This window comes from Thunnus thynnus, chromosome 6 (assembly GCF_963924715.1).
Source record: "Thunnus thynnus chromosome 6, fThuThy2.1, whole genome shotgun sequence".
Taxonomy (NCBI): Eukaryota; Metazoa; Chordata; class Actinopteri; order Scombriformes; family Scombridae; genus Thunnus; species Thunnus thynnus.
In genome coordinates, this window is record NC_089522.1 from 11975569 (window position 1) to 11993241 (window position 17673).

Here is a 17673-nt window from a genome sequence, read left to right on the forward strand (position 1 = left end):
CACAGTGTCTATGTTTGTGCCCTACATTCCCTGCAGTGTCTGCAGTCCCTGGGCCTTTGGGTACTAAGCAGTCGGTCCTACAGGCCTCCTGACATCTGTCACCCAGCGGCCTAAAAACCAGTAAAGCCCCTGGGCTCCATTTAAAATACGCAAACACTCGCATAACAGTCAGACGTGCACACAAGTGTTGGTGTGTGTGTGTGTGTGTGTGTGAGGTGTTCATGTGAATGTGTAATGTGTGTATCTGCATACAGAACGAAGACAAGACGTTTTCAATATAATTGGTCACAAGATTGCAAGTAACTTTGTCAGATGAACATTTAAAAGAAAAGTTTTATGTCAAAAATGGATATAAAATATGTGACTTTGCCCTCCAGCTGGGGTTTCACATCATTAACATCATTTGTTTTCACTGATGTCTGAACGTTGAAATAAATATTTAACGTAATATTCTGTAAGAGTTTGTATTCTTTGGACTTTCACAGACAGTATATTCGCAAGCATGTTTGCTGCAGTTACACAGAGAGTCTATATATAACACATGATAATGATGAAGAGGAGTGACAGCTCAGACAAGGAAGGAAATGACTCACAATGATGGGACTGCACTCTAATAAAGCTGTATGATCACAGATGTCCTGAGGCACCTTTAATAGGGAGTGCACACACACACACACAGATGCACAGATACACAGATATACAGATACAGGGGCTCAAAAATACTTCCTAGTCAGACTTCTTTAATTTAAAAAAGGGTGACTGAACACAAGCATTAAGACTTAATACGTATTTTGTGCTCAGGACATATACAGTAGCTGCTGAGGGACACACTGACCAATAAATAGGGGCGTGCGCTATGGATAAATGGATAAAATCTTCCATCATGGTACATGTAATTTTATAACACAATCTAAATACATATTGATATCAACATTTTCTGGAAAATCAATTACAAAAAATGTTCAATTAACAGTGATTGAAAATGGAAAAAAGCAGCAACTTCACAAATTTCAGAAGAAAATATGATAGTGATATGGTACTTTTACATGATTAATGACTTAAATCATCATCAAAACAGATAATTATTTCATTTTTGTTGGTTTTGTTGTTCATTTCAGGATTATAACTCACACACATATACACATGTAAAAATGTTGTGATCTTGGATATACTGCTGTTCCCTTGATAACAACACAATGTTTACACAAGATTCACATGTGAACCTTCTTTCCTGCTTTCCCGCTCATGGTGTGGTAGCCTCGTAAAAAAAAAAACAAAAAAAACACTTTTTATACCCATGGCAATCCACCAAGGATGAATACACACACACCCACAACCTGAAGCCTGAACCTGCTGTTGATATTTCATAAGACACACACACACACACACACACACACACACACACACACACAGACCCAACACGTGGACAGTGAATGAGCTTTAACAGAGTGTAAACCAACAGGGTAAATGAAGCTTTAAGAACATTAACTGTGGTCTTCTTCACGCTATCCCACCCCCTCCACATCCACACACATCCGTCAGTCCCTTAATGCTGCAGTTCCCTTATATATAATCAAATAACAGCAATAAGGTAGTGATGTAGTGTTATGTTAGTGTCTGTCTGCATGTTAAGTCTGCTTTTTATCATCCGTGCATGTCCTGTTATATCTCTTTCATTCAACTTCCTCTAAAACTTTTCTTCCTTTTTTACATTTTTAAGCATATAAACTAATTATGGGACTTGTTCTATTTCTGTCGCAGGCCAGTGTGTGGGCAGTGTGACCTCTTGTTATCTGATCACAGTGTAGACAAACACAGCCTGTTGTTCCACTCTTTTCACTTCACGGGTACAAGTAGTGGAACAACAAGTGCCATTTGGTGGACGTCTGGGTGAAAAACAATGTGAAGACTTGATTAAAAAGTTTATGAACCGTTATGTTCCCTCTGTGAAAGGTATAAACTCTTCTATGACTGACTTTGTAGTTTTAGACCAATAATTCAGCAGTTTGCAGATAAAACAAGCAAATGGGAGCATCTGCACATCGACCAGGTCTGTCTTTTCTTTCCATACAAATGATTCCAATCTGTTGTGGCACCAAGAAATTAAAATGGGTGAAGCAACGTGATATTGTGATCTGGCCTCCCTGAATGCATAATTATGTTCAGGTGCATCATCTTCCCTTTAATGCATAAAAACTTCCTACTGCAACTTCAGTCTTGATCATGTTTTAATTTAAGTTAAGGATTGCAGGATCTTTTATGGGTTGAAGTTCAAACAGAAAGTGTTTAGACGCCTAAACTTTTTGTTTGCATAATGTTTCTCAGCTGCTTAACTGATGACGCTTGGCAAGAATAAAATGCTTGATTTTCAATAATTCACAAAAACACTGAGCGCTGAATTAAAACATGTGCTTAGGATGCACTTTTAATAGCCAGCAGTGTGGTCATTTTATGAGTTTTGTGATTCACAAATGTGACATGACTGTCTTCACCATTACCTGGAACAATCTTTTAATAAAAATCCATCTTAGTATCCAAACATGTACGACTGCCAGTCCTTCACAGCTCAGACACACAAAGACACACACACACACACACACACACACACACACACACACACACACACACACACACAAACACACACAGAGTCTGTGCTTTTCTGTGCCTGGCTGCTAATGAGAGGGCTTCACCTCACATACTGCACACTCACATAAAGACACCTACATCCTTTCTTACACCCACCTACACACATACAGCAGATACATGAAGACACATAAATATGGATACAAACACAAAATATTGCAAAATGACAAATAGCTGCAGAATATGTGTGAGGATGCGTATATTGTGCGTTTGACTGTGTATCAAACACACCATACTGCCCTAAAGGCGGACAAGTTGCTAGGTCAACAACCAGCCACACACTGCCATAGTCTGATCACCAATACAATCAATTGATCTCTCTCACTCCCTCTCTCTCATTTTAGATGCTTTAAAATGACAGCTGATACCCAATACAGTATAAGACATGGCTGAAATCAGTGTAATAGTAAGAATATGTTTTCTGATATTATACTCAAGATCCGCAAATGTATGGACAATTACATAAAATAAATGAAATGTCTTCCACTGTCATGTATTAAATCTGACACCAATTAAACAAAAACATTACAGTAATAGTGACAAGTCAGCTGATCGATTCATCAGTTGTCAGACCGTTCATCAAGTGCAGCCTCTACAAATATGAGGATTTGCTGCTTTTTACCATTTTTACCACTCACTGTCACTTTGGGCTCCTGGAAATTTCTTGTTTAACAAGACGTTTTTAGAAATGATAATATCATATGATCATAATGCAGTTCAACTAAAAGTTAATAATGAATTTTTGACCAGACTATTAATTAGATTAATAAAAGGAGAAAAAAAAAGACCTCTGAAGCATGGTCTGTCTGTATCTCTCACTTTCTTTACAACACACACACACGTACATGCGCATAGAAAAAGACACGCCCACACACTCACGTGCTTGCTGAAGCAGTGGCTGCTTATAGTGTGACTCTCATTTCCCCTCCTCTCTAAACCTTTAATCCTTGACTGAGAGAAAAATGACGCAACCTGACATTCTGTTCTGAGCATCACACACACACACACACATATACACACACACACACACACACACACACACACACACACACACACATACACACACACACACACACACACACACACACACACAGGAACACACACACAAACACACAGACACACACATACACATACAAGCATAGACACACACACACACACACATACACACACACACAAACACACACAGGCAAAAACACATTCAAACAAAAAACACACCTCAGATATGATTGCAACACATGCACATAGACATTTACACTAACGCATACAGATCATGTGTACAAGTTATAGATGTACCCAAACAAACAGTGCACAAGCACAAAAACACACATGAAAACGCGCACACACACAGGACAGTTTGTGCAGATGTACCGTCCTTTGGGCAATGTTTTTATGCACAGAAGTGCCAAACAAGCAGTCTGTGCTTTCACAGTGAGACAGATTAACAACATTCAGTTGATGTACGAACACAAACCTGAATCAAGTCACTACTGTACCGGTGATTTGGATTAACCCACCTTGTAGCATTCAGGTCTCATGACAACCAACTCAAACATCTTCTTTCTGAATCCTGGTGAAGACAAATGTGTATCACAAACCTTTAACCAAAGACAGAAGCCTGATCTCTTGTTGATGGAGTGAATTGCAGTTATGAAACTCAGTAGTTGCACTAATGGCTGTGCCTAAGAACAGTTTTAAGATGCTACTTTTCTTTATAAATAATGCACTAAATTGGAGAATTACAGTGGTCAAAAGTTTACTAACCTTCCCAGGTAAAATGATTAGGGCCGCAACTAACGATTATTTTCATTATCAATTAATCTGGCAATTAATTTCTCGATTAATCGATAAGTCATTTGGTCTATAAAATGTCAGTAAAAGGTGAAAAATGTCCATCACTGTTTCCCAAAGCCAGAGGTGACGTCCTCTAACCCAAAGATATTTATTTTTAGAAGACTAAAGAATCACAGAAGTCTGAAGAAACCAGAAACTATTCATATTTAAGACTCTGGAGTCAGAGAGTTCTGGCATTAAAAAAAGACTCAGAAGGATTAATCAATTATTAAAATAGTTGGCGATCATTTTTCTGTTGATCGACTAATTGATTAATCAACTGAACAGGATTATTGTCTGAAACTAATAAAAAAAACAGAAGAATCTCTGCTTGACAAACATCCACGTTTCATCCACAACTCATCTGCCCGTTTACTGAAAGGAGACTCTGAAATACATTAAAAACACTGGAAAAAAAAAAACTACCATGAAGATTTAATTTTTGGAGGCAGGTGCATGAGAATCAGTTTCATTTCCCATTTGAAGCAAATTGAATTCAGGTGAAGTCGGGATGTTTTCTGCCGCGTGCTTTGACTCGTGTGTCATGACTAAGCTCCGGCAGAGTGAAACACCCCTGCTGCAGAGTCTGCCTATGGTTTTAATCAGAAAATTATGTGGCTTGTTACCATGGTTTTAACTCTATATCCAACCCTGCATTAGCCAAAAGATTATTTACCCTTTGATCTCTGACTCATGCTGTTCATGTGAAGACTCACCCACATGCAGTGAAATGGGCTCCACTAATGAGAGCAGAACACACACACACACACACACGCACACACACAACCAGTCAGGTTAACTGGGCAGAAACACAGCCAGATATGCTTTTACATCTGCTGATAATTACAGCTAATAGTCTTTTCATGATATGCTTTTGTCTGCTTTTTTCATTGTTGGTCATTATTCACATATCAGTTTGAAATATCCTCAAACTGCCTGTTCACATTACATTTACTCTTTCACTGACTGTCACACCTGATCCCTTCACTTCATGCAGGTTTCTACATACAGACAGAGATTCACAATGATTCAACATATTCTTTCTATATGTACAGTACCAGTCAAAAGTTAAGACACACTTTCTATATATTTGACTGGTACTGTATATTATGGAAAAATGTTCATATTATTCGCTGTGACTCAAAGTTAGAAAAATGTATCGCAGTGTGGCGTCTAAAATATATTTTATTGTGCTCTAGTAAAACTTTGCAGAAACTATTTGACTCAATTGAATCAACTCAATTAGATTTGATTTTAAATTGTTATTTCATATAATCTATTTCCACAAACTTTAATTAGACAGTAGAACGCACCGACACATCAAATCCTAAAAACTGATCTAATTCAAACCGGAAGTCATTTTTCTACACTTTGGTCAGAAGGCTGCATGTATACTTTGATTTATGAATACACAGAACCTGGAACAATAACTCTGTTGTACTATTTTGACATGTTTTTAAGTTTAAATGCCAGAGGGACGGGGGAGATAGCTGAGAGCAGGTATGTCATGACAGTTTTTCAGTTGCATCACAAATGTTTTGTGTTTTATGTGATGAGACGTCAAATACGGGGTCCGCACAAACTGTCCCTGAGACGCTGACAAACTCTCTGCACACCAACGTGACCTTTATCTGTGATTCAGTTTATTTACTCATCTGCCGTCTGATTTATATGTTGTGATGCAGCCGTTAATGCGGGGGCATCACAAGCAGGTGGGTCAGACGTTACAAACTCATTCTCAGCCAGACTCTGTTCAAACTCACTGAACTTTACATTTGAATTCTAGTGAAGATCCCAAAGTTTCCAAACACACCAGATATATCAGGCAGAATGTTGGGAAATGTGTAAAATGATTTTAGTTTTGATAGTATGGTGCAGCCAGTCTTGGTTTTGAACATTTTACCTAATGTAAACATCATATTGCTTCAATAAAGACGTGTAAATAGCTGATGCAGCCAGACAGTAAAATGGTTTTAACAGCCTTAAAGTGACCTAAAGACAAAAGGAAACTGTGTGTTTATCTACCAACAGACTTTCAATCCTTGCAATATCTTGCATTGTAATCAGATAAAATGCATAATTTAATACATATCTGAAACATATGTTTGTTGAAGAGGAGTTCTCCTCCTAGTGGAAAGCAAACACACCTACACAGAGAGTAACGTTGATGTTTCAGACAGAGCAGAAAAATCTCATGCCAGAGATATGAAATTATTTTTCATGGAGCAGAGGTGAGAGGTTTGTCGATGTTACTACGTTACTTTTTTCAAAACTGAAGTTTGCCGCTATGGCGAGAACACACAGTAACAGCACATCCCAGCAGGTGTGGTTTGATCTGCAGGTGAAAAGACACATTTGAATTTTATATCTTAATTGTAGTTTGTCTCAGTCAGTCTTCACTGACCTGACTGAGCATGTCCACTTATATACAGCATGCCTTTAAGCCACACACACACACACACAGCCTCTTACTCCATATACTCACACAGCAGATTCATATAGGAGTCTTATGGGATTATCAGATGATCAGCAGTGTATGTTAGTCAGCTAGCGGTCAAAGGGGCCATAAGTCTGCTAAAACACTAACCAGCTTAATAGGATATTAATCATTCTCCTCTCAACAAGGGGAGGTGGAAGGGAGAGAGAGAGAGAGAGAGAAGGAGGTGGTTTAAATAGAGAAAGAAGAGCAGTGAGACGAGAGGAAACAAAGAGGAAAACAAGAATGGAAAAAGTAGGAAGAGAGTGAGGCAGTTAAGAAGACAGAGTGATCATTTTTAGTGAACAGACAGTAATGAAGAGATAAAGAGAGAGCGGGACGCACCAGTGTGAGCAACAAACAAGAAAACATGCAGTCTATTACAGTCTACGCTGCAGGCCTTCATGCTCTGTGTCAAACTGCTGCTTGTATACTTCATTTTGGAAAGACTTCTCATACATATACAATGAGCAATAATCAACGGCGATGTCAGAAACACGTCCAGAGTAACATAACACATCAGATTCTTGCATGAACTTTCATTTCAGTTACAGTCTGTGTTTGACATTATGAGGAGTCTCTTGACCTCATATTAATACTGGCTCAGCTAAGCTACAGAGAATAAAGCAAAATTATAGGTCATTATGTAACTTTTTACTTTAACAGAATGTGAATTTATTTGTATTTATGTTTTGTTTTTTTTTGCAGGAAAATGAGCAACTGTTGTGGTTTGTCCTCATTTATTTCTTAGTTTTTATAAGGAATCATCGTCTGAGCTTTGTTCCCTGTAAACTGTGGTTGACAAATGTCCGCTGGCAGCAGGAAACAACAAGTTTTAGATTCATGGGAATATCAATTATAATATTTCATTAATAGATATATAAGGGGGAAGAAATCAAGTCAGTCACATGGCAGTATTTATTAAAATCTCCTCTCTGTCAATGGACCCTCCCACTTGTAAACCCCCGCCCTACATCTCCCCACCCATCCACCCATCCTCCATCCATCCATCCATCCATCCATCCATCCATCCATCCATCCATCCATCTCTCTCTTTTTCTCTCTCTGCAACCTCCACTCATTTATGGACGACTAATCCACTGCCCAGCTTAATCCCTCAACCTGCTCTCTCACACACACACACACACACAAACACACACACACATACTTTCTCTCTCCTCCTGCACCACTCAGCCCCTCGTTCTGGCACACGTCCTCTTGTTCAGAAACGCAATCAAATCAAATACACAAACTCACTACGAGCATTTCTTCACTGGAAAGATTTACGTGTGCACAAGCAGCTCTAAATGATATGAGTCTAACTGGAAAACAGTAACTCACGCTGAAGCTCCTCACAGTGAGTGTTCTCGTACTATTGTATGCAAATCACCCCACACCATAATTGTAATGAAACACAGTGAACAGTTTGTTATTTTTATGTTTTTGTCAAAGTTACATTTTCTTCCTGTGGGTAATAGGAGTAATACTGAATTTGTGGTTAAGAGGCTCAAACATGCATTAACACCAGCATGGTGATTTAAAGGCTGTGGCATGAAATCGAATGAGTTCAGCATCCAACATGAGAATCCACAACTGATTTATTAATCTGGAGAATTTCTCAAGTGCAGAGGTATCATCATTATTTGTGGTGTACATGATTTCCTAAGAGTTGGCAAGAGAGAACAAATAATAAAGCCACTTTCCACTTATTTTCATGTCAAGTTCATGTGGAGATTTGTTTTAGCTGCAGTAGCTGCGTCCCCCAGCCGTTGATTTCCTATTCTTTGCTCCAGAAGGAGCTCAAACAACACCTACATGCTTTCTAAAAAAGGATGTAGTAGTGCAGCAGTCGTACAAATACTACGGAGGTGAGAGAGATGACCTGCGTTCCCCAGAACATGAATGGATACAAAAAAAAAACACAGTTCTTAGTGTGTGTGTCACAGTGTCTGCTTTAGAGCATGTATTATTATGGCTTTCATAAAAATATATATGTTATTAATGTTATTTATATGGATTCGTCACACTTACTATGTTTGCTTACATCTCTAGCAACAAGCATCATACTGAACATGCAGGTGGACAGATACTTTAATCATTTCTTCCTTTAACATATTTGTTAATTAGGTTTTGGAGCAAAGTGTCACTTCATCAGTAAGCAAACAACTAGTAACAACTGTTCAGTCTTGTCTCTTTCTTTAATAAGAGAAGAAGACAATTTTTCCCTCATCTAGCAAGGACTGTCATGAAAGGCCAGACATTAGACTTTTAAGTAAATAGAATTTAAGCACCACGTACCACAGCATTTTTCAGAAGCCAAATTAATTTAAAATAATTAATATCATAATTAAATATCAATATATTTCCACCTTAAGTCTTATGCCTGAAATTAAAGTCCCCCTCCACTCAACAATGTGTTTTGCTTCTTGTTCCTTCTGTTGGATGTTTGTGCTTCACTGTGCAGAATGATGTTTATGCAGTTTGACACTAAGAGGCTGTTTTCACATTCATCTGCTGAAGGGGAAAATTTTCTCTGTGCTCACCTTAAATCTGTGTGACATCATAACTGGGAGTCAATCATGGTTCAGTATACAACTTACACAAGTTGTTGACATGTTGTGTCCAGCAGTTAAACTTTTGAAATGAACATTATTTATATATTTATAGGAGTAGAGGTCATTTTAAGAATTTATAATTAAACTTTTTTTACAGAAACACGATATCAGACACAAATTATTATTCCAAACGGATTATTTTTAAATGTTACACATCTGGAGGGGATCTTTAACTCTTGTTTTCAAGACATCTCTGCCATCATGACACACTATATTTCTTATATACACCTTGTAAACCAATTCTAACTAATTCTCAGTAAGACAGTATATCATGTTATCAAAGTGTGTGCAATCTATAGTACACTAAATTCAACATGACAGAGTAAAACAAGTAAAACAAATTGTTAACTGTTAAATACTGTTAAAACTGATTGATCATTTACTGTAATCAGACAAATCCTTAGCGAAGAAAAAAGATAAATTAGTGACCAATTCAGGATGATCACACATCTCTCTCTGAAAGCAGAAAAGAGCAGTGTGATGTGAGACTCTTTCTCTCTGATGTAACAGAGGTGCAAAACGATACACAAACATTCACTTTCTCTCTCACACGCACACATATACTGTACATTGTGCTGTGAGTGTTGAGCGTAGACTTGGACAGCGTGAATAATCCCCATCTGTTGAGGGAACATGCTACGTTTCTCTGCGTCCGTCTCTCAATCGCCCACTCCGCACACACATATATACATATACATATACACGTATACAATTCCCAATGAAGCTAAGAGGGTCCCTTGCCAGCCTAAAGAGAAAAAAGAAAATGTTTGCACTGCATGAAAAAGTCTTCTGAGTCCTTCTTGTTTGGAAAACCAGATGCCTGAGGATTATCACATCAGAGCGGGTGAGACAGAGTGAGAAAAGCCACTGTGACAAGGCTGGCTATCTGCTATTCCACATGGATTAAACATCACACTGACGGTTGGGGAAAAGGTGGAGGGTGGGAGTGAGAGGTTAAATTTCTACCATTACTACAACTGAGCCTGATGGACCTGTCTGTCTGTGCTCTTTAGCTTTCTTATGGGTCCTTCTTGTCTTCATTAGTCTTCAGTATCAGATAACAACAATTAGCCATTGATTATAGCAAATAAGTTACACACTAATGATGACAATCTTTTGAAGAAAATGTAAACTGCGTAGAAGTCAGCGTCCAAAATGCTCCTGATTTTGATTGGTTTAAAGGCACACCTCACACAGGTGTTTTTGCTAAGCTTGTTTCAAATAAGAACCCTGTCAAGGGGGTCTTAAAAGTGCTATATGTAAAAAAAAAATCAAAAGTTAACTACAATTATCAACAGACTGTAAAGAAATCAGTTTTGACATTATGTCAAAGACATCTATGTATGTAGAGATATTTACTGAAGTTAGCATGCTAACGAGCTAGCCCCAGTCCATCCTGTCTCATAATACCACGTTGTAACTCAAGAAGCAATAGTGAGTCACTGTAGCATCCAGTCTACCCTCAGTCCAACAGGAGAAGAAGTAGTGCAAACATTAATGCAATGTTAGCAATGAATTGATATCGCTATCATACTTAGTGAAAGTCTTAGTTACTTAGTTTGCTAGCTAACAGAGCACTGATTATGCACTATTGATTCTGCGCTACCGTAGCGCAACATAACAAACACCCCTACTTTCTGGTGATATGCTGCCCTTCTCCAAACTGGTTTGGAGTGTGGAGTATGAATTCGACAGATGGCCAGTTCTTACATATAGCACCTTTAAACATGCACTTGATGGCTACATACCTAATATAATACTAAAAGACTGAAGCTAAAGCTGCATGTGCCAGGCTGAAAGTCAGCCTCCTCACACAGTTGATGATCCATGTAGAAGTGGAAATAAAGAAGCAGTATTGCTCTCGTTTTGCTGTGTAGAGTTAGTTAGTATGATGAAGTGTGATAAGGAAAAGTCTAAGGACTGTTAAAGAGCAAGACAGACCTGCTAACATTACATTAAACATTACAGCATAAAGGATGACCAGCCTCCACACAGTAGCAAAATACTGCACAGCGGATATGAACATTATCTGTAACCCCACAAAATACGTTAGGTAAGGTTATTGTTATAGGTATTATGATTGTTTTTTTGATTTTGGAAAGACAACTACTACTAACTACTAGCTACTTAAAATGCTAGTATCGCAACTGGAACCCCATAAACACTACTTCAGCATGTGGAGAAATCCAAAGCTTGACAGGCCTCTTGTTCAAGCCAGAGAAGGAGGAGGTTTAGCGAACAGTCAAATAAGTGAGGTCACCAAATTACATGAACTAATAAAAGTTAGAACAGGTGCAACAAAGCTAACGGGAGTATGTTTATGTCAATCAAGCATGATCAGTACACATCCATAAAGCCCTGAGAGGAGGTCCAATCAGTCAAGATAAATGAGAACACCTGTGGGGCTGAACCGTGGCTGTGTAGGGGCTCTAACCTGAACGTTTTTTGTCATCTATAGTGGATTCGGTCAGATCAAATACAAGGCTGTTAACTAAAATATCAGCATCAGTCCAAACTGCATTTTGTGTTTTCGCTGTGAAACATCTTCATCTGTCTTCTTACTACCCTCATGGAGTAATTTCCTGTGGCTGGTTGGTATATCTTTTCATGAGCAGTGCAACAGTATTAAAAGGACTGAAACTCACATTTCACTTAATTTCCATCAGGCATTTAGAGTCTGTTCTGACCTCACCAACAACCTCAACCAAATAAAACTTTTTTTTCACTGCTCACATTTTGATATGTCACAGTAAGAAAAGCACAGGTGTAAAAAATAAATGAATGAATTCCATTTAGCTGCTTCGGTTTCGGGGTCCTGATATTGTGAACACTGGTTCAATGCCACAATGTCATGTCTTACTGGAACACTTGAATAGAAGAGAGTCATTGTTAATGTTATTAGTAATATCTGTGCTTTTCCTGCTGTGACATGTCAAAGTCTGCTGTGAAAAGGTTATTGTTTGGTGAAACGTTTTCCCTAAAAGTTGTACCCTTATATGTGCAAAAACGAATCTAGGTTTCCTTCTACCATCTTTGGACAGGGTTCAGCAGCACATATAGTAATTTTGTCATTGTCACTATTTAATTAGTAGTAATTAGTGGTAGTATGAATAAAAAAATACTAAATACTGAAAAATCTGCTTCCTTTGCTGTAAATTTCAATAAACAGATCATTTGAGTTTATTATATAATCATATCTGCCTTGGATTCATTCACTGTATTGTATTTTATGGTAACAGTTATTATTTTGTTAATCGTTTGATGCTGCCAAATTACACTGTAATTATAGAGGCTCCAAAACAAACTGGTTTCATCTCTCACTGCCTTTCTGTCTCATAGCCTCGGCGCTGTTCTCATGACACGGGGAGCTGCCGTGCCACACAGAGGGATGACCTGCTGGGTGTGTGTGTGTGTGTGTGTATGTGCACCACTGTTTGTGTGTGTCAACAAAACAATGAAACCCGACACATCCATCCAAATATTGCCGGGAAAGCCCTCTGACACAACACACACTTGCAGCCAATCACATTCATGCAAAGGTGTTGTGTCTAGCCTTTGTGTATAATCTGGTTGATGACAAATAGTGGCACGAGCAGCTAGAAACAGCAAGCGTATGTGAAAAAACTACTTTAACGTTTTCTACACGTCCAGCAGGCAACATCTGCAGAACCACAAACAGCACAAAGAAAAGCCAGGAAAGCATGAAAACCACCTCAGTACCGACTCCCCTTAAAGCAAACGATTCAAGGTCTTTTATAAGAGTCACCAAAATTAAAACAAAAATAAATAAATTGTAATTTTCACCAAGTCTTTGTTGTTCTTGGTAGAAAATAGTTCCAATAAAACCTGCTGACAGTGACGTCTCTGGATTATCCATTGTTTCTGAAAACACAAGCTGCTGTCGACTTCTTAAATGTAATTTTTCATTCTGTGAGCATCACAAACACAGCTCTACTCCCCTCCGTTATGTTGAGGTGGAGGCAGAAATCTCAAAACGTTGGAAATAAAACCAAAACTAGCTGAACGGCTTAACCAGAGAGACAATGTGCCAATATGAGGGTTTAAAGTATGAACTGACAGTTTCCTGATTTTATATGACTGCATCTCTTTTATTCAAATAAATGAAGGTACTTGCTGTAGCACACCAAGCTGTTCTTTATGTTCTCCCTGATAACTGCACGTTTGGTACCAAAAAACTAAAAAGTCAACTACATAATGTCTGCTGATCTTTTCTATTCAAAACACCAGATAGTAGTTTTTTTATATTCTCATAGGCATCAAAATGATCAAAAGACATAAAGTACACTTGTGGCCAGTCCCCAAAATTATCACAATGTGTCCTTCTGACAATCTGCTACAGCTCAAGTTTCCAGTCACCAGTATGTCAATATCCTGACAACCTACTGATCTGGGCATTTAAAAACAGCAGGGATATAAAAGGCAGTGAGGTGTAGTAAACACCAGTGCATCCTTTACATCACTGATCCTTGTTTCTTTATTTTTCAGTCGTACTCACCAGCTCTTGGTTGGTAGAATTGGAGTCGTCTCCGGGGAAGGGGATGTAGATGGCTAAGGCCACACAGTTGGCAAAAATAGACAGCAGTATAAAGATATCAAATGGTCTGGAAAAAGACAAACTGTTAAGGAAAACAAATTGTCTCAAAGAAAGACATAAAAAAGAAAGATTATGATGAGGGTTTGTGAAGTTAGTGCGTTCTCAGTCATAGCAGGGCTTTGAACTTTGATGATAGAAGTGTTTATTTGAACTGTGTAAACTTGTCATACTTTTGTGAATCCCTGCATTTTATCTGCAGTAGTCGAGTCTTCTCTCTTTGTGTTTCTCTCACTGTCTTAAGAACAGGTGGAGAGAACTTCATGTTATTTTGAAAACTAATTTATTGGATAATTGTCCGTCTTCTAATCTATCAAATATTTCATCCATACAAACAAACATCAAACTCAACCAGTGCCTTTCTCTCTGGGCTGAAGGATACTTCCACTCCACCAGGCTGATGCAGGCCCTGCGGATCGGGTTGTTGAGGGTGAGGCAGAACAGAGCTCTGGGCGGCCTGCTGTTGATGGATCCGCCCTGCTTTTTGCTTTTGGCGTACTGCTGCCTCTTCCTCTGCGCCAGTGAGCCCACAGGAGCTGGTCCAGTGGTGCAAACTGAGGGCCGTGAAGTCATGTCGGGCTTTGCAATGTCATCGCCCTGTGCTTGGCGGGCAGCGCTAATAGCGGCATGCCAAGCCAGGACCGGGCTGACACCGGTACCGGTGCCGCCAGGACCCTGAATGCCACTGTTGGCTCCGAGGAGGCCGCAGGCAGAGCCGACGGGCTTGCCAGTGCTGGCAGGGGCTTGAAGGGGATCAGGTGCATGGAGCTGGTGCAGACGGGTGTGGGTTTCTGACCAGAGCGCAGAGGCGTTAGTAGAGGAAGTGGTCCTTTTGTTGCTGGCATACTGTGCCCCTGGAGGGAGAGAACAGGAAACAGAAACTTTATAATATAGGACATGTATGTAATAATCTGGTCAACACCTATTGAGACTGTTTACTAACATCTACTAAGTATGTGCAGGAACCAAAAACTCCTGTAAAGATCAGATCATCAGATAACACAGAACATCAGGAGAGCTGTAGGACAAACTTTACATTTCAGTATAATTAAAGTAGTTTATAATCTAACACACACCTGTTTGACAGCTTCATAGGAGAATACCATCTAGAGAAAAATTTGTGGACTGCACATCAACACAAACTCTTAAACAACGCATGTTTTGACCTTTGTTATGCAAAATGATCCCAGATTTGATGTTATGAACTGCTGAAAAAACTGCACTGACACCTGTAGTGTGCATCGTATTTTATGCAGTTTTCTACACTGAGGAACTTTGGACACTGGCAGATCCAGATAAATAAAAAATGTAAATTTAAAATCTAGAAATTACTCAACATGATTAATAATATATTGGTTAACATGATCAGAAAAGCTTGTATACCACAGGGACAAGAGTGTCTCCAGACAGAGTTCTTATTTCCTGTTAGTTTTGACATTTTGCTTTCAAACTTCAGGTTTTCAAGTCTTGTGGCTGAAGAAATACAGAATTAGATGAGCACTGCTATTTAACATAAAACTCTTTATCACTCGTTGCAAATGTACATAACTGACGGGACAAAAGAAGATAAAAGCTCAACTTGAATTTGAAGGGAAAAAAAAGTAGAAATGAACAAGGCAACAGACGGGAGGAAGACCGGTTTGGAGGGCGTGTGAGGGAGCAGAAAGAGCAGACAGGCTGCATGAATGAGAGAGACTGAGAGAGTCATTAAAATCAATGCAAACGATGAGTTAAAAAGACAGTGCCCTTGACACAGTCTCTTTGGCTCACTGCAACTCTGCAGCGCACAGCAGGGCCCACACTGTCACAAGCTAACCAACAATTCATGTCAGCCAGCATAAACAGCTCTCACATTGAGATGGTCAAGACAAAAACACAGATCCTCTGGTGTGCCTGTGGGATCAAAGTATGTATCCTAAAAGCATCATAACTTTTCAGCCTGAGTGAGAAGGAAAGCAGAGTTTAAATAACTATTTAGTACAGAGTAGCAGGCACCAAATTCCTTGTCAGACTCCTGATCTTTAATCTTTGATCTGTTACATGAATCTAAGTGATTTTTGTTCATTTCTATTGTATTTTATTAAGGCCAGGCTTTGTCTTATGAAAGTTATGTATGTGAAACATGCATTTAAAAGATAAATAAGCTAATGAGCAAGGTAAGGTGTCAAAAATATTATTAGTGGGACCATCACTGAACATTTCTGAGCATGCAGCTCCACTTGAGTTTACCTTGAAGTCAGTCTGATCAAACACGGTGAGACATTCGTGGGGAAAAGTCATTTTTTTTAAGCTGAATAAAGAGGATATTATTCATGCAGAACAGTAGCAAAATGACAAGTGCAGCCTATTATTTAATGATGATCACAGCCTGTGTGACATTTCAGAGATGTAACAGGAATTATCCAAACAGTTCCGCTGCTAGAAGTCGCACATCTGTCACACACTGCTGGATAACAACTGTTGACTCTGTTGATGTCCCGACTTTACTTTGAACTGTGGTGGCTTTTCTAAATACTACAGTGTTTGAACCAGTTTAAACCCATTATTTTAACTACTTGAAAAGTTAATTAAGCGTCGCTCAGTTCATTCAAATGGCGCACAAATCCAAAGCATCCTGTCTCATGGCTCCAAAACGACCACTTTAATTTTACAGCAAATATACAGTCAACCATATTTCGGAGAAGTAGACGCAACTCGTTTCCCAGTGGATTTTATAACTGCTGTCACTGCAACCACGCAGCCCACAACAAGCATCTACAGGATTAATTCTCAATCTGTGGACTAAAATTAATTGGAAAAACAAAATAGAAGCAGACACTCCTAAAAATATAATCACACAGAATAAACAGACATCTCTCTCTCTCTCTCTCTCTCTCTCTCTCTCTGTCTCTCTCCCTCTCTGTCTCTCTCTCTCTCTCTCTCCCTCTCTCTCTCTCTCTCCTCCTGCGCTCCACGCACCGTTTTTTTTTTTTTTTTTTTTACCTTCTGACTGTTCATCTGCTTCTTGCATCCTCGAATCCACATTGAAAAGATCCGTTTTAAATCCAACTCATCGTTGGAAAAAAAAACATCTAAACGTGTCGACGCGCGAGCCTGAACCGAGCCGTTAACCTGAATTATAAAATGTTTTCCGAGCGCAAACCCTGAGAGGAGCGCCAAACATTTTCGCCACATCCGGGTGCCTGGCTGCAGATTCACGGCGGATCCGAGAGGACGCGCTGACAGCAGCAGTCAATCCACTGCTGTCAATTATTCTGCCTGGCTGCAGCCACAAGTTGGAGCAATCACTGCGCTGGATATGAAATCACACAAAGGCTACAAGCAAAACAAAAAAAATGCACCTGTTGCTGTAACTTCAAAAGAAGTTATTAAACATTTCAACTCAAAAATGAAGTTTGACATTATTGGCGAATGTTTTAAGACAAACAAAACTAATTATAGACACTAAAATAACAGATAATAGGCTGTGTTCTGTATGTGATGAGAAATAGCCCTCT

General features: G+C 39.0%; 1 protein-coding gene across 1 annotated transcript in view; it reads right to left on the reverse strand.

Moving 5' to 3' along the window:
* The window catches only part of cacna1db (calcium channel, voltage-dependent, L type, alpha 1D subunit, b), a 101658-nt gene that overhangs the window by 76790 nt on the left and 7195 nt on the right, over positions 1–17673 (reverse strand). The window contains exons 2-3 of the mRNA XM_067591713.1: positions 14559–15030; positions 14081–14186 (exon numbers count right to left, since the gene is read on the reverse strand). Coding sequence (XP_067447814.1) covers positions 14081–14186; positions 14559–15030 — 578 coding nt within the window. The remainder of the gene's footprint in view (positions 1–14080; positions 14187–14558; positions 15031–17673) is intronic.